This window comes from Phyllostomus discolor, chromosome 3 (assembly GCF_004126475.2).
Source record: "Phyllostomus discolor isolate MPI-MPIP mPhyDis1 chromosome 3, mPhyDis1.pri.v3, whole genome shotgun sequence".
NCBI classification, from domain to species: domain Eukaryota; kingdom Metazoa; phylum Chordata; class Mammalia; order Chiroptera; family Phyllostomidae; genus Phyllostomus; species Phyllostomus discolor.
Window position 1 is genome coordinate 167,519,239 of NC_040905.2, and position 23,944 is coordinate 167,543,182.

At 42.2% G+C, this 23,944-nt stretch overlaps 1 protein-coding gene across 3 annotated transcripts in view; it reads left to right on the forward strand.

Moving 5' to 3' along the window:
* Window positions 1–23,944, forward strand: part of MAMDC2 (MAM domain containing 2) — a 126,880-nt gene that overhangs the window by 67,420 nt on the left and 35,516 nt on the right. For all 3 annotated transcript variants that reach the window (XR_004902207.1, XM_036021737.1, XM_028517784.2), the window contains exons 6-9: window positions 4,917–5,173; window positions 8,544–8,637; window positions 14,298–14,441; window positions 17,197–17,462. Coding sequence is in view for 2 of the 3 variants with exons in the window: in XM_036021737.1 (XP_035877630.1) it covers window positions 4,917–5,173; window positions 8,544–8,637; window positions 14,298–14,441; window positions 17,197–17,462 (761 nt within the window). In the remaining variant the exon portion in view is untranslated. The remainder of the gene's footprint in view (window positions 1–4,916; window positions 5,174–8,543; window positions 8,638–14,297; window positions 14,442–17,196; window positions 17,463–23,944) is intronic.

The window sequence follows — 23,944 nt, forward strand, 5'->3', positions numbered from 1 at the left end:
TTTTATCTTATGGGGAACCCGTTTTCCCCTTCATAGATATTCATTTCCAATTAAAAGTGTAATACTTACAAATCTTTGTGGCCTACAATATCCCCAAGGACTTGGTGGATTATAGGATCCTGTCTAGCTAGGGCCCATCTATACCTTGTTTCATCCTACTCAGTCATAAAGGAGCTAATGAAAATTGCCTCTCCCAGAAATTCTGGAGGCTCTAGAACCAAATAGGAGGGTAGGCCTCATTGAAGTGGGCAGGAAAACCCTCACAATACCAGACACTAGACATGATTTTGTAAGAACTCCAGGCCACCTTCTTCACTCCCCTTGAAAAGGTACACAGAACAGTGTCTGCTCCCAGCCCACCTTTTGCTTGGAGCAGATTGCTCAACAATGACACACATGGAGCCTGGGCAGACGCCTGGTGATTCCTGTCTCATCCCCACCCCTTCAGTTGAGGTGGCAAACCTGTGATGAGCTACCTTTTGTTTTCCAGTGAAAAACTTGGTCTCACTCAGATCGTTAGTAAACAGTACCCAACACTGGCAATGAATGAACGATGTGAGCAGGGGTGGTGGTGGGGACGGGATATGTGGTCTGGTCTAGTGGTTCCACAAGAGGCTGTCAGCAGTCCTGTTCTTGTCCCCAGAAGCCTCTGTGACTCACTTTGGGCAGGTCACGTTCTGTTGGCTGGATGTTTTTTGGGGTCAGAAATGTGACTGTGGCTCCCTCGGCCCAGTGTCTTATGCATGTGTTTCTAATGAGGGGCTTTAACTGCAAATTCAGGAATTAAAATGTTGTTCACATAGCAGGTGAGTAACTAGCCTTTAAAGGCAATGGTCAGATTTCTGACAACTGTGAGGAAGATAATGCATAATTGGACAGGGTCTGAGACATTTCTCTAAGCAAGTTACCATGCACACTGGACGTGGAATGAATAATTTCCAGTGGGTTTGTGAGGTGTCCCCCAGGTACACTGAGGGTCTTTGGAGGTGTTCCCCACCCTGGGTAGAATGATTTCCCTCTCCATGGCTATGCAGTTGGGGTCCTCCAAGAAGCAGACACTAAGTGGAGTTAGGTGTGGAAGAGATTCATTGGGGGAAATGACCGTGAAGGATGGAGAGGAGAGAGCTGGTGTGGCTGGGCCAGGTCAATGTAGCCATTAGGCACAGTAGTCACAGTGCCTAGGGGCCAGGACCTTTTTAGGGATCTGTGAGAATGTTTATATTTCCTTTATTTTATAATCAAAAGAAAAATGAGTGTAACAACAACAAACATAAGTCCTAGATTATATTTATCTTTATACCAATGCAGTTATAAAATATAATTTTTAATGTATTTTATGGAGAAAGGCACCCATGTCCAGGTCCCACAGAAGTCATGATGCAGCCTTGGGTGGGAGAGCCTGCAGCACAGGACGGAGGGCTGATGCCTGTGAAGCAGAGGGGCCGGGCTGGTGGGGAGATGCTGAAGAGCCCCGTGTCAGACAGACTGGCCCTGCTACGCTTGGTCATTGACTGGGAACAGCCCAATGTGGTGTGGCCTTGGCACAAATGCTGTTGTGGATCCACACATGAGTCAGTGGTGGCTCTCAGTCAGCTCTGGTCCGTGCAGCAAGTTCACGTGAAGGAATGCCGGCAGCCCACCTCCATGGCCCCCACAATGAGGTATCAGGTAAACAGAATATTATAGCTCTTCTACCCAGTTCCCCCAGTGGCATATCTTGGAAAAAGCTTGTTTTATTGGTAGGAAATATTTTTACAAAGGGCATTAAAAACTTCCTCTCTGGAGAACTGATGGTTGCCAGGGCGGGGGGGGTGGGGGGATGCTGGGGGACTGGGTGGAAGATAGGAGGGTGTTGGGTGGAAAAGGTGAAGGGATTAGGAAGTACAAATTGTACTTACAGAACAGTCACAGGGAAGGAAAGTACAGCGTAGGGACTATAGACAATCATACTGTAAAAACTATGTATGGTGTCACATGGGTACTAGGTTTATTGGGGCGATTACTTAGTAAGTTATATGATGTCTGACCACTGAGTTATACACCTGAAACTGATATAACATTGTATGTAAACTGTAATTGAAAAATAAAAGATTACTTAAAGTAAAAAATAATTAAATACATTTTTTAAAAAACCACTTCCTTTCTGCCTTTGACACTCGGGTGAGTGCTCAGTGAATAGGGCCGCATTGCAGAGCCTGGCTGCCCCATGCATTCTCCACTAGTGGCGTGTTCTGGTCGAGGCCGACTGGCTGCCAGCAGCACTCACGGCATCAGAGCACAGCCTTCCTTGCACGTCAGACGTCCTTTGATTCTGTTCAGTCTGCCGTTTTGATTCTTCCTTTACAATCTCTCTCCAGAGGTGGCAAATTAGGTTTCCATCAGTCATTTCCAGACTGCAGATTTGTTTATTTGGCACACACACAAAGTTTAAAAAATTATGGTGAAGGGTATTATAGGTTGAATTGTATTTCCTCCAAATTCCTATGCTGGCTCTGGCCGGTGTGGCTCAGTGGATTGAGTGCCTGCCTGCAAATCAAAGGGTCGCTGGTTTGATTCCCAATCTAAGGCACATGCCTGGGTTCTAGGCCAGTCCCTAGTGGGGAGCAAGTGAGAGGCAACCACATATCGATGTTTCTCTCCCTCTCTGTCTCCCCTCTCTTTAAAAAAAATAATCCCATGTTGAAGTTCTAACCCCCAGACTTCAGAATGGGAGTTTATTTGGAAATAGGGTTGTTGCTATCAGTTAAGATGAAGTCATCTTACTGAAGCAGAGTGGGCCCCAAATCCAATATGGCTGGTGTCCTTAAAAAGACGGGAAGTTTGGAGACAGAGAGAGATGTGCACAGAGGGAGAACACCAGGTGAACACAAAGGCAGAGACTGGGTGACGCCAGCCAACCACCAGAATGTGGAGAGAGGCCTGGAATAGATTCTTTCTCACAGCCCTCAGAAGGATCCAATCCTTTTGACACCTTAATCTTGTATTTCTAGCTTCCAGAACTGTGAGGCAATTAATTTCTGTTGTTTAAGCCATCTAGTGTGTGGTGCTTTAATATAGCAACCTTAGCCAACCAATATAAGGATATCATTTAAAATGGATAGATTTGTCATAAAAATCTGGATTTTGAGCCTCAGTGGGAAAGGCCTGTAGCACCAGCCTGGATGTCAGGGCATCAGCGGGGAGGAGAGGGATGGGCTCTCGGGATGGGCTGGAGGACACAGGTGATGCAAGGCGCTGCCGCTCTTACCGCCAGCCGCCTGCTGCAGCAAGAGAACACGGGCCCAGATGTTCTGAGTTTTCTAGAGAATCTTGATTTCTGTTCCTTATCTCTGGTGAAATATGATTTCAAATGTTTGCAACTAATTTATCACCCTCTTTTTTTCTCCCTGACCCAATGCACTTTAATCATGTGCCTGATCTGGTTGGCTCCTCTGAGTGTCTGAGTTTATGATCTCTGTTTTTTCACAGTTGCAAGGCTTGGTGAGATGGTCAGAGAAATTATGTTTGAACAAGAAAGGTTATGCAGGGGGTTGAGCAATTTGCTACCAGGAGGAAATAGCTTTGATTTGTCCATCTTTCTCCTCTGCCTTGTGGAGGTGAGGACCTTTCTGAGACCATATTTGGGCTTTGAATAACTGTTCATTGAGGGCCAACCACATACTGGGCAGTGCTAGATGCAAAGTAAGTGTCCAATGCATGAGTGCATATATTCTTCCTAATATCCTTACTGCTATTTTGCAGAGGATAAAAGGAATTATTATTAACCAGACATAATGTACTAAAGATAAAGACATTAGGCTGTAGTTGTTCTGAGCTCATAAATAGAAGGCCAGCCCATGGAAGCTGCATTGCATAGCATCCTCTGTCACTGTGGCTTAAATAAATTCAGACACAATTGTTAATGATAATAGCTCCAACTTTATATAAAACAGACAATGGGGAAAACATGGTACTAGAATCCGTAATGGCATTACTTTATTGCATTATAATTATGTTAGGCAATTGCAATGTGCCAGGCACAGGCTAAACATTTCACATACATAATTTCATTTTATACTCATATCAGTCAAATGAGAGAAGTATTTGATTCTTGTTCTAGAGATCAGGGCATTGAAGACCAGAGAGACTCAGTAATTTGCTTAAGGTTACAGGTCTAGTAAGAGGTAGGGCAGGATTCAAACCAGTATTTTCAATGGCCAAATCCAGGCTCTCCTCATTCTGCCTCAGCATTTCTCAGTTTCACCAAAATGCCTCTAATGGAGGCCAGCCTCTAAGTGCAGAGCCCACCAAGGCCTTCCCAAGAGTGGGATTGCAAGTTCAAACTTCCAAGTCCTAACCCTGTCTGCCGTGTTGACTGACCTACGTGTTCTGTTAAAGAGGTACAACTTGTCATTGCTTATGATTCAAAATCTTAGTTTCACTCAAAGAATACACAATGACATTTTGTATATATTGTAAAGATGTAGAGGAGGGTCCCTCTATGTCTTTTAAGAACAGATGGAATGCTTGGTATATTCTTAGAAACCTTACTAACTCAGAGAAGACTTGGGGGAGGGTGGCTTCTGAGATAAGTTCTGTTCCACAGAACTTACAGTTGTGTTCAGCTCGTGAAAACTCAAGCGCTTTACAGATGCTGCATCTAACCTTTCTATATGTGTGTGCGCCTCAGTTAAAAGTAAGGGAGTGAAAAATAATGGTTCCTACCTTGCATTCAGCAGAGCACAGTCAACTCCATGTATTTCTCTCCTGGGTGCAACATTCACCAACCCACGGCCAAACTTCTTTTATCTGTAACTCTTTTGCTTCGTTTCTACCATGCTCCCTGGATAACAATTCCAAAGTAAACCCCAGAATCCCACCATTTCATCTGAGAATCCCCAGCCTGTCTCATGCTGTTTTCTCTGTGTGGTTTTCAGGCCACTACATGTACGTGGACTCGGTTTACATCAAGCACTTCCAGGAGGTGGCACAGCTCATCTCCCCGATGACCACGGCCCCCATGTCCGGCTGCCTGTCATTTTATTACCAGCTCCAACAGGGCAATGACAACGTCTTCCTCCTTTATACTCGGGATGTGACCGGCCTTTATGAGGAAATCTGGAAAACCAGTGGTCCAGAGAATCCTGTCTGGAACCTTGCTGAAGTGGAGTTCAATGCCCCGTATGCCATGGAGGTGGGTGTCCTGGGTGTGCCCTGACGCGGCCGCACTGCAGGGCCGCTGCCCACACACAGGCTTGGAGGTCAGGAGGTGCTGCGTCTCACACTCATTCTTTCTTTTCTGCCGTGTCTCAATCTTTTTTTTTCTTTTCCCTTTCTTGGCCTCCTCAACCTCCCTTCCTTTCTTTATATTCCCTTCTGCCTTCCTCCTTTATCACCTTCACTTTCTAACAAGACTGTTTTTCCTAAGGACAAATATGGAAAAGCCAGTCAACCAGCTAGATTTGGGGGGCACACTCTCCCTTTGAACCTTGCACTGTGGTCATGGGAAGGTCAAAAGGGGTCAGTGCCTTCTAAGTGAAAGTCACTCTTGAACTTTCATTCCTGAGAGCAGTTATGAAGGAATGTTGTAAGGAAGGTTGTTCCTATTCCCTTGTTTGAGGGAATAGTCTTTCTAGAGAAAAAAATTATTTGCTTCTTTTCTGCTTTACAGTATAAATATCAGAAAGTTGTGGTTGTGGTCCAGATTTGAAAGAAGCCTTGGTGCTTGAGTTTTAAAATTTTTTATAGTTATGTGAATGACAAATGTCTGATGCAGAAAAATTAGGAAATTCAGGAGAGTAAAACAAACTAAAACAGACTGGGCCAATACTGCAAAGATGAGAACTGTGACATTTTGGTGTTTATCCTTGAAAGACCCTTTTTAAAGCACATATATTAATGCATTCTATATTTTGTACATATTCTAGTCGTTACAACAATCCAACAAAGTAGATAAAAATGCCCCCATATTATAGACAAGAAAGGAGAAATGGAGAGCCTAAGAAGTTTGTCATTTTTTATCTAGGTCACACAGCTGGTGAGTGCCAGGGCACTTAGACAAGTTCCTGAACTAAAAAGTCTGACCGAAAGCTGAAGGAGGAGACCCAGCTCTGTTTGAGGACCCCACGGGACCTCCCGAATCAGTGAGGGCAGCATTGTGGTTGCAGATTTGGAGCTATAAGTAGTCTTAGTTACCATAAGTTGTAACTGACCCATACTTTTCACTTTGAGCTTTTTGCAGTATCTTTCCCAGTTCCCTTTAAAGTGCAAAAGGAGTGGATTATCCTCTGCTTTTCAGTGGTGCCATCTGCTCGCCTGATGTGGAGTTTCATAGAGTGTGGGGGTTGGGTCCTGGTTTCTGTCATGTCCCGCCTACTGATGGCCTGCCACTCCCTTGGCCCGCTTCAGGTTCCCCCCTGCCTCCCACGTACAGTGCCAGAAGGAGCACAGTACCTTTTGCAGTGTATGTGCTATTTCCTATCCCAACGGCTGACCAGGCCTCAGTGAGCTCTTGCAGCCCAGTGGAAAAGTTCCTGTGAGTCTGGGTTACAAGGGGAAGGAGACATGCACACGCTGCTTGAGAAAGTTTTCCTCCTGTTGAAAGTCGGATGAGTCACACACACGTGCTCTGGCAGCATTTTCTTTGTTAGCTCCTTCCACCCAGCCACAGACTCATGGGGCAGCATTTGTGTGGCTGAGACTTCACCAATTTTTTTTGTTTAATTAAAGCTGAACTGTTACAATTCTGGGCATTACTAAACTTCAGTATATATTCTTTTGATTCCCGCATGTGTGATTTTGCTCCAGTCCTCTGAATTCATTATGATAGGATTATTTGCTCTCGGTAATTGCCAGGAAAAGAGATGTATGCTGCAGAAGTAGGTGAATTTAATGCCATCATATTCTCCAATGAATTTTTAAAATGGAAAACAAGCATTTGAGGCCTTCTTTCTGAGCAAGAGACGGGCACATTAGCTGTGATGAGTATATTAGTACATTCTCATCCAAAATTTCATTCTTATTTGGCCTGCCCAGCAAGATAATTTCTGCCACTCACTGTCTTTATCAGGTGGCACGGACCTGTGTTAAGAGTGTAGAACTTCATTTGCCCCTTCTCATTTGTCCACACCCGTTCCCTTTGTTCTCTGAGCCTCTCACCACTCCAGAGACAAACTTCCAGGCCCGCTCTTGGATTTTGCCAAGTCCAGGTACAAGCCTCCGCAAGACCTTGCTGTTAAACTGAGAGGGACCTTAGGAACCGTCTTACCCAAACTCTTCTCCCCACCCTCAAATGGAGAAACTGACACCCAGAGAAGAGAAGGGGCCTGTTCGAGCTAATTAGTGGCTAATTAGTAACTGGGCTCAGGTCTGAATATGAGCTCAAGATAGGTCAACCAGGGGAGAAGAAGGCATGAATTTAGTTCAGAGCTTATTATGCAGCTGACTCTGTAAGCTAGGGTCTTTATATACAGTTTCTCATTTAATCTCAACAGTCTTACAAAGCCTGCTGTAATGGTATTTGCTTTTTTGTGTTTGTTTGTTGTTTACTTCTTTGTTTTAATTTCTAAATTAATTGTCAACATTAAAAAAATCCACAGATTTCAAGTAAAAATCTAGAGATCCAGGTGCTCTTGACCATTTGGTAGATCCGGACGGACACGTTAGGCCTGACCCTCCCACACATCAGCAGTTGAAAAAGTGGCAGCCGTCTCCCTCCGGCAGGACCTGCGCTCCCACTTCACCACAGTCTGCACCCTCTCTGCTGCTGCTGCATCACTCCGAGCCCACGTCACGGCCTGCCTGGCCCTCATAGGCATTTGAGTTTCAGCCCCTACTCAGCACTGCATCTTCTCATGTTATCAATTCACAAGAGCGGACTTCACACTTGGGTGGTTTTCCCAATACAGGTGAATGCTGTGCTCAGCACACCTGATCCCCACAGTTACAGGTAGAAGGCGGTCATTGAACATGGAGAAGAGAGCAAATTTAAAGGGGCCGAACACATTAACCCCATGTTTTTTTTTCTAACCATTCAAACATGCCTGGAATTCTGATGTCTGTGTTTAGAATTTCTGGGCCTGATTATGCTTTAGCCATCAGAATTGATTGCTGCATCTTTGTCCAGGACCCTGACATAGAATTTCATGTATGGAAAAGGGGAAGAGACTTAGAGGGGCTTAGTTCTCTGTGAAGTGGAAAAAGTGAACGTAATCAGCTTTCTGCAAGGAACCTGTTGTTTCTTTAACTGAAGTTCATAGTGCAAATTGTCAATTCTGTAGTTCTGTCTGAAAAGTGACATGGGTACCTTAGTTGACACGCAAGGGAGAGGAAAAAGTTCACCAATAAAATACAACTTAGGGCTTAGTGTTTCCTTTTCCAAAAAGAGACTACGGGTTGAGGAGGGAGCTGCCCAAATCCCTCTGTGTAGGAACATGGTTCCTTAAGTACTTACAACTTGGAATCTCCTCGCTTATTGGCACGTCATTTTAAACCATAAATAAAAGCACTTAAGCCTAACAGAAAATATGTAAACCTGTAGCACACTGTGTCATTTTCCTCTGTAGATTATTTTTGAAGTTGCTTTCAATGGTCCCAAAGGAGGGTATGTCGCCTTGGATGATATCTCTTTCTCTCCCGTTCACTGCCAAAATCAGACAGGTAAGCAGTTCTTTTTCTTTTTCCCCATGTTTGGAATTTTCCTTCTCAATATATGCCTATGATCAGGATTTGCTTGAGTTCTTTTTAATTTCCTTACCTTTTCTATTATCTCATGTTTAACTGAATAGTCATTCTTCTGGTATATAACCCTTTTTTTTTCTTCTCACAGAATGAATCTAATTTTTTTGTCACCACAGGCACTTGACAAGTGTTGAGTTTTCATCTTCCTTACCTATTAGGAAGTGAAAATTAAATAATACTCATTCTTTTTCCATCTTTCTCTTTGATGGATATCTTGGGTTCATGGACAGATGGATGTGTAGGTAGAAAAAAATCTCAATATCTACTGGGTGTAACTATGAAGACTCTTTCCAATTTTATGTATCCAAGACCTATAAATGTCCTCATGTTTAAAGATATTGGTATTTGGTATATATTTCCATGTTGGCTTTTCACTAAATATTATGTACTCAATTTAAATTCTCTTTCTAAGTAAACCTTCAGGTCACTCTATCATGGCTGATTTTGTAATTTCTATAAACTTGGGGTTTAGAAAAGAGAAGAAATGTTTAGTTTCTGAAAAAATTGATAAGCAAATCAATTCAAAGTGAATTACAAAACAAATATTTTAAAATAAGCCAGATGCTCTGTTTCTGATAACCCAGATAAACGCAATTGACCTTGCCTTTTAGTGACCTTGCTTCCTCGAGGGGCCCCAGGGAGACACTGTAGTCTCCCCATTTTATTTTTGAGCCCTCATTTTGGGGCATGGAGCATGGAAAGTACATTTTTGAACTTCGCCTTTATAGTCTGGCTATCGCTTAAGACAGAGTTAACCTCTAATTTGATATGGTTTCAGATATATTCTATAAGCAGGTAGACTAAGAAAACATTTTCCAACTCAGGCTAAACTGCTACCCCCAAATCAGAGAGAAATGTACTAATTTGCTGAAACCAAATATTATTTTTACTAATTCTAATTTTTAACTAAAAGCTAGTGAAACAGAAAAAACCAGACTGGATTTACATATTTTCATGAAAATTATTTAATTGAAACTGTAATCAAAGACTAAAAGAGTCTCTAAATTTGGCAGAACACAAAAGCCAAAATTGTTTTACTTCTCAAAATCTGATTGCTCCCTAACACCATCTCCAGTTAATATTTCAGTGATGTTAATAGTAGTTTCAAAACTTCTTTATCATTACTTTTAGAAAGTTATTCTTAGTCACTAAGCATTTACAATGAGCATTTATACTTCCAACTGACACGTGTGTGAGAAGGTGTTTATCAAAGGTCTGTACTGGGTAGTGGCTCGGGTGAAGAGGCAGCTGGGAGGTCATTGAATCTATGGCACCACCTTAGAAGTAATGTTTGGAAATACAGAATATATGTGTGTTCCTTCCTACTGACTGGTGAAAGGAAAAGAAAGACTCCAGCAAAATAAGGACCATGTACTGAAAGGGCTAGTGGCACCTCAGGCTGTAAAATCCAGCCTGCATGAAAACCCTTCCTCCACAAGGACCACCAGACATTCACATTTTTATATAGGTAGGTCAACCAACACTCCAAATTGGTCTTCAGAATTTCCCAACATACTAACTTTTGCTTCTAAAATGGTTTAAACTCATGATCATACTGTTATGCTCGAGACCCAGGACTTTGGTTCCACATCCCTACTCTGCCACTTACAAGCTGCGTGACCTTGGGCTTGTTAACTAACCTCTCTGTGACTCTTTCCACATTTGTACAACAAGGATGGAAGCATCTGTTCCACAGTGTTATCGGGAAGGTTGATAAGTTACTGTCTATGAAGGTCTTAGCTGACATGCAACACAAAAATGCTTGCTCATGAAACTTAACACTATTTACTTAATTTTCAAAATATTCCCTGGATACTAGGGGCTCAGACTGCAACTAAAGAGAAGCAGCAACGGGCACTGGCTTGATGAATGTGGAAGCCCGAGTGGTTTTGTATCTTTCATTAAGCAGCTGTGAGTCAGATTCTGAGTCTTAGGAGCTGAGCCCTTTAGCTTTCATACTTCAATTTACACTTCACAAATAGTTTACGCCCTTCTGTTTCAAAACAGGTGCCAACATTTTTAAAAATCTTGGTTAGCTCCAGACTTGTTGTCTCTGTTTTTCCCAGCTGGATCTGGCATTTTCCCTCACCCTCTAGGATGTCAAGAGAGGAATTATTTCAACACATGAAGCATTTCATTCTCACAGTTTGGTTGGGCTTAGAATTAATCCAGGTTTCCTGACTTGAGACCCCTCACAGAGTCACAGGGGTTAAACTCCAATATCATGCCACTCTCTGAGTATTTCGCCTGAATGCTCCAGAGGACAGCAAGACCTCCCCAATCCCCCAACTTTGAGTTCCAGGACTTCCCTTTCCAAGCCTTTTCTATCCCCAAACTCCCTCCCTTCCACCTTGAGATCTAGAGTCTAGATCATAGGAATAGGCTCTTTTTCAAAGCTGTAAATCCTTGCATGCATAACAGGTGACTCCATTCACTTCTAGGAATCCTACCTTAACACTCAGCCCCAAGCTGAAAGCTTCACTGCTCTGACCTGTGCAGGCCCAACCTCCTTTCTGAGCTTGGGTCCACCCCATAGACAGCCCATGGACTGGGAGGGACTGACGCTCATGGATATATCTCACAGGATGTCACCAAATCCCAGTCTTGACCACTCTTGTTATTCACCAATAACAGTGCACTACCCAGACCTCTTCCATCGGAAACCTGACTCCAGTTGTTGCCTTGGTTCCAACTGAAGTTGCCACAGCCTTCCTTAGCTCAGAGGCCTTGAAGCATCTCCTCAGGCTGGTCACTGGCCCAGCCTCTGCTCCTTCATGATGCCTTGGTCTGGTGCCAGTTCCCACTCACCCTCTTTCCGAAGCCAGCTTTAAGCCATCTCAGACTGCTTGTGGGCTGGCTCGTGCTACAGTCAAACTACCATGCAAATTCAGTAGCCTGAAGAGCACACAGTACCCAGAATCCCTCCAGCATCTCAGGGGCTGATGAGCCCTTTAGATTTGTAGGACTGACACTGAGTTCACCTCCACGAACTCCAAGGAGCAGCAAAAAGATGAGAAACACACCCCCGCTGATTCTTCTCAAGCTTCAGGACCCTCTGTCTGATTAGATTAGCTTCAAAGCCTCTCATTTCTAAAAAGTTCAAATGTCAGAAAGCAAGGTATTAACTAAATGTTACATCATAATGCTTATTGGTACCTTGCTGGGGACCTTCTATTCTGATCAACTACTGCTCAGGGGTTTCCAACTGTCTGATCCCTGCCTGTGGTTCAAATACATCATTAACACTCCCCAGTAGCTCGGCTGTGATCCTACTTGACCAGGTGCTTCTGAAACAAGCCTGCAGCTAAGGCTCCCCACCTCAGATCTCTGAGGAGCTTGTTAGGCCACAAACAGGCCCCCGGGCTCCATCTTCAGGAATTAAAGGCTATCTCATGGTCAAAAAAGCATTCTGGGTAAAACAATTTAGGCCCTGAGTTATGCTTTTGAGATTTTCTTTTTATCAGACCTTCTCAGAATCCTGGACAAATCCATTTTTAGGAGTAGGTATTAATTTCATCCTCAGAAAAAATCTTTTCTGGATGACTCAGTGTGTCACCGTGGAGAGAGCTGGTCCTTGCTTACTTCCACCTCCCACCCTCTCCTATACACTTCCTAAGTGGGTTATGGTTCTCTTGTTCGCCACCCGGGGGTATATTTCTTGCTGAACATTCCTGATGAGTAATTTCACTGACCTGCTGTTTTCATTGAGTGTGGCTTTGGGGAATGCCACACTGTTTTCTGAGCTAGACAGCCATCTATAGATTTTAAGTTTTCATCTGCTTTTTCATTACTAGCTGGCAGAGGGTGACTAAGACTGGAGGCCATCGTGGGGTTTCCCATGGCATCAAATCTCCATGGAGGGATGTCAAAGGATCCTTGTTTGTATGAGATCATTTGCATTTTTGAAAGGCTGTCTTCATGGCCTGAAGATGCTCCCCAGGACTGGCAGAGTGAAGCAGAGCAGGGTGGGGCTAATCTCCCAGCCTCAGAGCTGAGATTCTCCTTCCTCCCTTTTCCCCTGTCCGGCTCATCAGGGTGCTCCTTTTGGCCACTTGCTAGCGTATATCATCTGAGACACAATCAGATTCCAGTTATATGAGAACATTGTCTTCTCATTATTTTCTTTATAACTTTTTTTTCTAATTTAGTGTCTCTAGAACTCTGTATTTTTGTATATTTCAAACTCAGACAAAATTTGCAAGAATGCTGTCAAGAACTCCCATATAGTCTCTTCACTCAGATCTACAATACAGATTAACACTTTGCCACATTTGCTTCATCAACCATTTAAGAGTAGGTTGTGGACATTCTGCCCCCCTTTTCTAGCCCTAAATACATTGCTGTGTGTTTTCTAAAACCAAACACATTCTCCAACATAATTATCAAGTTCAGGAGATTTAACACTGATTACGTGTTATCAACTAAACTACAGGCAATATACTGATTTGCCAGTGGCCTAAAGAAGGACACTATAGCTGTTGGTTTTCCTGGGTCAAGGTCGAGTCTCGGGCCCCTTATGGTATTTGGTGGTCATGCCTCTTTTGTCTCCTTAGTCTGAGCCAGCTCCTCAGCCCCCTCGAATGTTTTTCTTCCTTTGAAAATTGATAAATCAAGAGTATACTGAGTCTTCATCTCTGAACAGCCCCTGTTTCATCAGATCACTGCTCCCAGAACCCAAATGGCCCCCTAGAGGTGGTTTTCCGGGTATTCAGAACAGTGCCCCCTCTCTCGTGCCCTAAGACATTAGACCAGTGGATGTCAGCATGCAGAACAGGATCCCACTCAGCTACATTACATGTGTCCCAAACTGTCCCATTCCCTCCATACTTGGAGGGCAATCAGCTCTTGACTTGCAATGACTTGTTGCTGGGAAGAAGTTCTTCTTAGAAGAACAGAAGTTGTGTTCCCTTTCCTTCAGGCAATCTAATCTGAGGTGGTATTTATAAACCAAGGTAAATGATACTGGAACTCAGCGAAAGCCCAAACAATAGGAGTATGGGTGACAGAGTTGGTTTATCTTTTAGAAGAGCATGACTTATACTGAGTAGTGATTTTCTTTCAGCAGATCAGCTCCTACTACAAATGTCAATTATACATAGATGGAGGCTGTACTTCTGACGCAGAGATTAGTCAGCAAAGGAAAATTATATCTGGAAAAGATTGTTTCTAAAATATATGTCTTAAAGAGAAATTAAGAATTTCCTGAGATCTTTATCTTTTCTCTTTCTTTCTTTTTAATTTTGTGTGAATGAATTTTGAATTGTGAATTATGTGAGTAGGTGCTCATAGTCTTTACAGCATGAAAGGATATTTCATTTGAAGTCTGGAACTTCTGTATTTTTGTATAGAATATAAAAATAACTCCTTCCTGCCATCCCTTTAGGGAAGAAAAGAACAATTTCCCTGTCATGCTGACATGTTGGTTTGATGCTAACCTGTCACTGTGCCATTAGGGTAAAAATATTTTGTTGTGTTTTACCTCACCTGGCACAAATGTGTACCTATCTGTCAATCAGTTGAGGTAGTCCTTTGAGAGCCTTGGTCTGAGCTCGCTTTCACTTTGGTTCTCCTTTGTGCAGAGCTTCCTTTCAGTGCCTCAGAAGCCAGCTGCAATTTTGAAGAAGATCTCTGCAACTTTTACCAAGATAAAGAAGGTCCAGGCTGGACCCGAGTAAAAGTAAAGCCAAACATGTATCGGCCTGGGGACCACACTTCCGGCTTAGGTAAACCAGAAATCTATCCGTGTGGGTACTTTGGCAGTGGTGGGGGAGACGGTGGAGGCGAGGAAGGAGGGGTAGTGTTCATGCTCCATTCTCCATTCTTATTCCACACCTACCAAGGCACCAACTTTGGAAAGGGCAGCTGTAAAGAAGCAAAGACAAATCATATTTGACCATTTTTTAAAACTGGAGTTCAAGTTGCTGGACTAGCAGAAGTACTTGCCAATTAAATAATAGTTAAACTTTTGGAAATTATCTTGGCCTTTACTTTAAATGGAGAAGTATCTTTTCAAAGCTATAGGAGTCCAATTATATGAAATATTCAGAATAGGCAATTCATAGACAAAGAGATTGAGAGTTGCCACAGGCCAGGAAGGGAAAATGGGGAGTTACTGTTTAAGGGTACAGAATTTCCTTTTGGGGTGATGAACATGGTCTGGAACTACATAGCAGTGGTGGTTGTACAGCATAATGAAGGTACTAGATGCCAATGAAATTATATACTTGAAAATTATTGAAATGGTCAATGTTATGTTATAGGTGTTTTACTACAATAAAAAAATATATTATGGAGGAATTAAAGCTATTGAAGATGTTGGGTGGGCACATGATGGGTATATCCACAAGGAACTCTTAGATACCAGTTTGAGCGTCCTGTAAAAGGATTGCATATCGCTGAATGGCCTCCCTCTCAGAGCTTACCCCAGTAGAAACTGGTTGGTCCTCGAGGGTTTAGTGTCTCATTCATTCAACAATTACATATACACTGGACACCAGGGTGAATTTTCCAGAATGCTGATGAAGCCTCGGTTTCAGAATCCCTCCCTTACATGGGCCAGAGGAAAAACCTTGCAAGGGTCCTTTGCAATATTGTACTTGGAGTTGTGCATTATGTTTTCAGAGATTGCTTAATTTGTCAAAAAATAAGCTCTACAAAAACCTATTCTGACCTTGGCCAGACTAACTCCTAGGGGTACAGTAGTGAACAAGTCAGGTATGAAGCTTGTCCTCTCTCTGGCTGGCAGTCATTTCAGTGGAGAGGAGAAAAATTAGACAAATATATACACAAAATAACTCATAATTACAAACTGTGTTAAATGCAATACAGGAAATGATGAAGAGTGAGCTCTGAGAGAGAATTGAGGAAAGAACATAATATCGGTTGGGATCCAGGGAATCCACTTCTGAGTGAGGTGGATATCAACCAGCAGAGTGGGGGCCATCCAGGCAGAGGGAATGGCACCTGTCGTGACCTTGAGTTTGGAAAGAGCTGGATGATCCCAGGAGAGGGAAGGTTAGCGTGGCCGCACTGTGGAGAGGAGAACGCAGGAACGTAAAGTTACAGAGGGAGATGATCCTGGGTGTAGCAGGCCAGAGTAAACATTTGGGATTTTATCACAAAGGGAATGACAAGCCACTGAAAGGCGTTAAGTAGAGAAGATAGTGATTAAATTTGGGTTTGAAAGAGATTGCTACCCGTTTGCTTGGGCAGACATAACAAAATATCACAGACTGGATGGCTTAAACGACAGAAATTTATTTTCTCACAGGTCTGGAGGCTCGAAGTCCAAGATCAAGGTGCTGCCAGGGTTGGTTTCTTGCGAGACCTCTCTTCCTGGCTTGTAGATTGCATCTTCTCAGCGTGTCCTCACATGGCCTTTCCTGTGTGTGTACATGTGGAGAGAGATCTCAGGTGTCTCTTCCTCTTCTAATGACATCAGTCCTATAGGATTAAAACCCCACACTTATAACTTCACTCAACCTTAATTACCTTCTTAAAGATCCTCTCTCCAGATGTAGTCACGTTGGGGGTTAGGGCTTCACCATACTCATATGCAATCAGTTCATAATACCACTCCTGTAAATAACCACAGAACTTTTTGCAAAATGAGTAAAATAACTGGGTAAAACTTATCTCCATACCAAACACTGAGGCACGCAAAAAAATTTAAAGAAGGAGGAGCAGAAATGGAAAAGAAAAAATGTACAGTACAGCAGGTCCTGAAATAACACCATTTCATTCTACTTCATTTTGCTATAATGCTGATGAGATGCTGTGGGAACTTAACTCTTGTTTACATCAGTTAGCATATGGTAAAACTGGTTTCTTTTTATGTCTTTTCATTTAAGTCACAGAACCTATTGACGACTTTAAGTGAGGGGTTCCTGTATTTTTTTTCTTTTGCCCAGGCTTTCTAAGATGCATAGACCTGTTTTAAGTTTACTGTGGGAGTGGTAGAGTGGGTGGGAGGGAGATTATTGATGGTATTTTCCTTTATGTTATTTAGAAGGAATAAGGGAAGAACACAGGACTTCTGATTACAAACCTGCTCTTCAGGGGCAGGTTTAACGTATGACCAGGACCTCCAGACCAGCCTGTAGTCTCCCATCTCCACTGGTCCCTGCAGACAGAAGGAAAAATCTGCTCTGGGCTTTATGTTCACTGTGACTCAGTAGCTGGTTGGCCCATGATCATGCAAATTATAAGTTCTGATTAATGATTAGAATCTGGGCATATGCAGTTGGAAATCTATATTTGTTCATGAAGCTTACTTAGAATTGGAGGTTTATTGGCAATATAGTATAAGTATATTCTATCATTAAACCAACAAATATTAGAGATGCTTTATCATGTAAAACCGATGGAATAGTCATTCGACAAATTCTATTACCTGAAGCAAACTTTTCCACTTGATGGTCTGGGTTAGGTTACTTAAGCTTCATTGCTCATACACTGACTGCCTCATTCTGTTCACAGGGTATTACTTGCTGGCCAACACAAAGTTCACATCTCAGCCTGGCTACATTGGAAGGCTCTATGGTCCCACCTTGCCGGGAAACTTGCAGTATTGCCTGCGTTTTCATTACTCCATCTATGGGTTTTTTAAAATGAGTGACACCCTGGCTGTTTATATCTTTGAAGAGAACCACGTGGTTCAAGAGAAGATCTGGTCCGTTATGGAATCCCCAAGGGGCATTTGGATGCAAGCGGAAATATCCTTTAAGAAGCCCATGCCTACCAAGGTACCGTGGAACCAGTACAGTTCTTTGTTCATTTGCAGTTGCTGGGCTGGATTAATGAATTTCTGTTTAATTATTTTCAACTGGTGATGAGTTATTTTTCTTCTTTTCAAGCTGACAGCCCTACACCCACATGCTGTTCCCAGCCATGCACAATTTTATCCTTCAGTTCTTTCCAGTTTTCTGTGTCTCAGAATCATGGCCACCTGGGGAGTTTGCTTGTTGTTTGTTTCTTAGCTTCCCTCAGGGTAGTTGAAAAATGGGAAATATGTTAACAGTCCAAGTTTAACAGCTAAACTTTAGTTTGAAGCCACAGCTCATGCACACACACACACACACACACACACACGACAGACTTGCTCCAGACTGACACAATTGGTGACACACCAGAAATTAATGAAATTTTTGGTTGTACTCTATACTCTATTTGCTAATGTTTTAAAAAAGGGTTATAATAACCATTTAATTCATTCACTTGGCTTTCATTTATTTATTCATCCATCCATCCATTTATTTATTCCTTTATTCAACCAGCATTTATAGGCATATGCTCCATGCAGGAGACATGAAGATGAATGAGACTGAGATTCACCCTTAAGGAGATCACAGATGACAGAAAATTCAGATGCAGATACATAAGCAACTAACACATGATCTCACTATCTCACAGAAAAGCAGCAGAGAAAAGTAAAGGAGGGGTTCTGCCAAATGGGCGCATAAAAACGGTGACAAATAGAGGCCCCGCTGCAGAGTGAACATTGGAGGGCTGATGTTCAGACCTTGCTGGATTCCACCTCCGGCCCCCACCCTCCCCACTCCATCCTTTCCCCCACATCCTCTACTCACAAACACATGGGCTGTTTAGGAACTTGCCTGTTTTTTTAGAGTGAGTCCCTGCTCTTCCCCTACTTGCATGGAATGGAAGCAAGCTGTCCAGCAAATAATAAGGGTGCCTCAGAGGATGTTTCCTTTTCTTCTTTCCATCCCTCCCTGCAACTGCACCCTTCCTCCCCAATCACTGAAGGAAAAGTGGGTGGAGATGGGGGGGGCGGGGCAGGGAAGTTCCTTCTCATAGCCTCAGAAGGAGCTCTCCAGTGCCTGTGAGGAGATGAGACATGACAAAACTCTGCACACATGTCTGAAGGTGGCCTGTAGTTTCCACAGGTCCCTGCTAAAGACAGCCAGCTCCTCAGAGAGCGAGAGACCATTTGACATCCACCATAGAGGCATGCATTAAGTACAGCAGGAAAGGAAACTTCACTGACGTTAACATAAACAGATGGAAATAGCATGCATACAGTATTTTAGAAAAGGGATGAAATGAAAAGTCACATTTTCCCTTACCACTCCTTATCCTTGAACTCAAACTTTGATTCCACTTTTTTTCATGATGGTTTCCTCTACAATTTAAAATATTTTGTATTTCCACCTTCATTTCTTGATTCATTAACCTTAATAGTATTTGCCAACTCCCTGCTATGAAAAAATAAGGCATTTAGCTTATTTATACGGTACCATTTCTTCTTTTCTTTCTCCTCATGATTCAGTTATATTTTTATTTTTTACTTTTCTCTCAATTCCCTTTATAACTTTAATTCACTTAACCATCTATTTTTGGACCCATAAACTTTAGATACTGTCTCTTAACACCCACTATGGAACATGAATAAACTTTCACCCCTACATTTCTCTTCACCTCTTTGGCCCCCTCCACTTCGCAAAGTCTCTCAGCTATCCCATTGCTTCTGCAGTATCACGACTTATAACATTTTTGTTCCTACAGTGAAACCTCTGGCTGTACCAATGGCTGGATTTCCTAGTGTGGCCCCCTTGGCATTTGGGAGATGGCCTTTGGGGGGCATTCCTCACATTACTGGGTTTTTAACATCTGCAGTTACTGCAGCAACCCAAATTATTTCCACACATTTCCAGGTGGCCCAGAGGTGCTATACCGTCCTTGGAAGGGAACCATTGTCTATAAGTTGATTCTGAAAGTTAAAATAAAAAAGCCCTTCCCTCCTGCAATCAATTCTTGCCCTTCTCTGAGCTGGGTTCCCCAGGCAGCAAAGTTCTCCCGAGGAAGCCTTCCCCTGCAGAAACCCTAGGGCTTCCTGTGGCTCTTAGGGAAAGGGCTGGGACATGAGTTCCCTTTTCAGCTCATCTCTTGCTCTCTCCATTCGAACTGCACTGCACAGGTCGTTCCTGGAATGCACTCTGCCCTCTCCTGCCCTGGGTCATTGCACACTGTTTCCTCTGCCTCGACTCCTCTTAATTTGATCACAGCTTAAACCTCACTCCCCCAGAGTATCCTTTTCTGGCTCTTGAGATAGATTAGGGTTCCCTGGGCCTCCCAGGCCTCCCATGTATCCTCTATGAGACACTACAACACAGCAATTAGGAGCATAGACACAGGAGCCTCTAGTTGCAAATCCTCATTCCACCATTTACTGGTTTTGCAATCTTAGTTTTTTAAAAAAATTAAAGTGTAACTGACCTTAATATAGTAACATAACAACAGAATACCGATATATTCATATCATATATAAGGTAATATTAATATAATAAAGGAATTAAAATAACAGTTTTAAATATATAGTATACAGTTACAATATAGTACAGTAATGTATATAACTAACATTCATTTCAGGTATGTAATATAATGATTCAATATTTGTACATATTGCAAAATGATCAGCATAATAAGTCCAGTTAACATCTGTCACCTTACACAGTAACAGAAATTTTTTTCTTATGATAAGAACTTTTAAGATCTACTTTCTGAGCAACTTTCAAATATGCAACACAGTGTTATTACAGTTGCTATGCTGTACATAACATCCCCATGACATTTATTTTATAATTGGAAGTTTGTACTTTTTATCCTCTTCCCCCATTTCCCCCACCCCCTACACATCTGCCTCTGGTGACCGCCAGTCTGTTCTCTTGGGGTTTTGTTCCATTTTGTTTTGTTTTGCTGCATTACATTCCATGTAAATGAGACCCTACAGTGTTCATCTTTCTCTGTCTGACATTTTTCACTTAGCATAATGCCCTTAGCACAGTCATTATCAATGGCAAGATTTCCCTCTCTTTTTTTATGACTGCATAATATTCTCTTAGTCAGTTTTTTTAATCTCTTTCTTTCTTACTTTCCTGGTTAGAACCCAAAATCTAGAGGGCACTTGGCATACAGCTGACGCTCAATAATCATCTGTGGGATGACTGTCGGGTTCTGACTTTGAGCAGCAGGTATTGACCCTGATTAGAATCATCTGGGAGGCCTTTACAATGTTGATGCTCAGGATGCTCACTGTCCATTTCTCTTCTCCCATAAAAATACAACTTTCCTAAGGACAGAACTCCATCAGGCTTGTTCATCTCTGTATCTATAGCACTGTGCCTGGTGCAAAGTAGATCATCAGTGACATGTTGATCAATAAATTTGGTCCTGTACTTATGTGGTCAATGAATAAATAGAAGAATAATGGAAATCAATAAAAAAATAAAATAGCAAGTGAGTTTACTTCCTATGCCTGGTAAGTGGCAAAGCTGGGACTTGAACCATGGTCTGTCCAACTCTGAAGCTTGCCCTTTGGAGTTTTTCTTTGGATACTCAAAGTTTTATCCTTGGGGCTTAGACATCTCCTATTTTATGTAATTCTTACAACATTCCTGTAAGGAAAAGAATAGATCTCTTTTAATGCCCTTGGCATCCTAGAATGCAGAGTAAGACTAACCCAAGGTCATGTTCTACTAGAAATGGATGTCTAAGCTCAGAGCTTAAAGCTGCACTGTTGTGGGAAAGAACCTTCCTTGCCTCTGTTTTATGTCCTCACCACCCCAGTCCTGAAGCAGTTAGATGTGGTTAGTCAGGGCCCAACTCAAAGAGAGCAAATGGCTGCATTTCACTCCCATTCCATAGCTCAAAAACCACGTATTTGAATTTCGACTGCACCTTGCCTAATCACGATGCTAATTTTCACTAGTGGAAATATTTGGTAGATATGTTTGAGCATGCTGCTTACACAAAGTAATAACAACAACCCCTTATATTTTCATTGCATTTTTACTATAACCTGCTTTTGTGAACATTGTTTTCACCTTTCATTGAGCTGTAATGTGAAACCGGAGTTAAACTGAGTGAGGGGCAGCCTGGACAGAACTGGAAAGAAGTCAAACCTTTCAGCTTCCCTCCCCTTGTTTCTCCCTCCTGACTCCTAATACCCACATGCTGCCTTATCTGTGCCTTCCCAGATGCGTTCACTCTGGATGTTTCTTTGACCTTTCTTTCCCCTATTAGTTCTTGCCCAGCCTGTTTGGAGTGCAGTGGGCTGATTCAATTTAAAATTCCCTAGCTATCTCCACTGGCATGTCTACTGTTTGATGGAAACTATAATATACAGCTCTATTTAAGGAATGATAGCAATGTTAAGAATTTCCCTGAGACCTTTCTAGCAGAGTAGCTGGGCAATGGACTCTGTGTGATGTTGTCACACCTACAGGAACTTCTACTGAACACTTTCTCTGCACTAGGCAACATGCTGAGCATTCGTCTGATGCTATCGCACCCTAGGAAGGAAAGTGTTGTAGCCCCATTTAAAAGATGAGGAAAGTTTGGGCAGAAATTTAAAGGCATTGTTTAAGAGCACACAGCTATTAAGTGGCAAAACTGAGAGGTAAATCCAGGCTGTTTGGACTCCAGACTAAAAATTACAGTTGACATTCAATATTAGTTTCAGGTATATAGCTTCCTGGTTAGACATTTATATAACCTACAAGATGATCCCCCTGATAAGTCTAGTACCCACCTGACGCTGTACATAGTTATTTCAATATTATTGACTATATTCCCTGTGCTGTACTTTACATCCCCATGACTGTACTGTACTTCTTAATCACTTCACCTTTTTCACCATGCTTTTTATACTCTGCCTTTAAGCCTCCCAAACCTCTCCTGACTAACATGGAAAGTGTAGGATCAGGTGAGAATGGGAGCCCAGCCCTATCTCAAGATTCCTGAGAATTTCTAGGACTTTATTACTAATGATGAGTTATTCTATTATGGAAATAACTTTGGCTCCTAGGAGGGGTCAAAAGTCCAGTGGTTCAATACAGACAAGGGAGCACTGTGGGCTGGAGGGAAATAGAGCATCATGCATAAGGGGCTGGGCTATGGGTTCGGTGCCACCAATGCCTGGTGCTTTGGGCTAGTTATGTAACCTTCCTGAGCCCTGTTTGTCCTCATATGTAAAATTGGTAGCTAGTAGTACCTACCTCACAGGCTTAGGATGAAGATCAAATGAGATGTATCAGATAAAGCCCTTAACATGTACCTGGCACCATAGTTAGCATTTATTAAATGTAGCTGGAAAGAGAGAGAGAAAAATGAACAACAGAGACTAAATAATTTTTTCTAGGTCCTCACCCTCATAAGGTTTCACAAGCAACATCTCTTTAGTCCATGGCTATTTCTGCACCTTGATTTTTTGTTACAAAGTATTCTATAAGCTGCAAATCAAGTCAGAGTTAAATCTTTATAAAGATTTAAAATAAAATCTTTATTTTAACAGCACTAGACTTTCTTCATGAAATGGTTGCTTTTACACAATCATGGAAAGCCCAAAATAACTTTTTAATGTTTTAGAAACATTTTGAAAGGGCAGGAGTCATAAAATGGTTTTCCTGATCTGTTTTTCTCCAGCATGTTACTATTAAATAGAGAGCAGCTAATTGAGTTACCTTGAGACACGAGTACACCAGAGAGGGTAATGAGAGGCAACAGTTCTCTCCAGAATGCTTTTCTGTAAAAGCCAGATGTCAGCAAGACTAGAGAGCTGTTGTCAGAAATTCCATAATGATAGTGCGCAAACATTAGCCTTGTGCATTTAAATCCTTAGTTTGACATTATGCTTGGATACCATAGCATATATTAGGTCCTGTAATATCTCCTGGCTTAAAGTTGGTTTTCCCTTCAACAAAGATCTTTAAGTCATCTGTTAATTAGAAGCATTGAGCTCAATATTCTGTTCATTAAATATTTCGTTTGGAAAAAAATGTTAAGTGGTCTATAAATGAGAGAATGACCATTCTGTTTCTTCCGGGTCTGACTTAATGATTAGCTCAGCAGTCATTAAAATCTTCATGGTAAACTCTTCTAATTCTACATCTTTATTGTAGGATTTAAAAAACATATAAACTTCAGCCCTGGCTGGTGTGGTTCAGTGAAATGAGTGCCAGCCTGTGAACCAAAAGGTCGCTGGTTCTGTTCCCAGTCAGGGCACATGCCTGGGTTGTGGGCCAGGTCCTTAGTAAGGAGCACTCGAGAGACAACCACATATTGATGTTTCTCTCCCCCCTCCCCTTTCTCCTTCCTTCCCCTCTCGAAAAATAAATAAATATAAAATTTTTTAAAAAGACATATAAACTTCAAAAGTCATTTAGAGAAAACCCCCATTTGGCCAATCTGAAAAAATTTAAATACATTT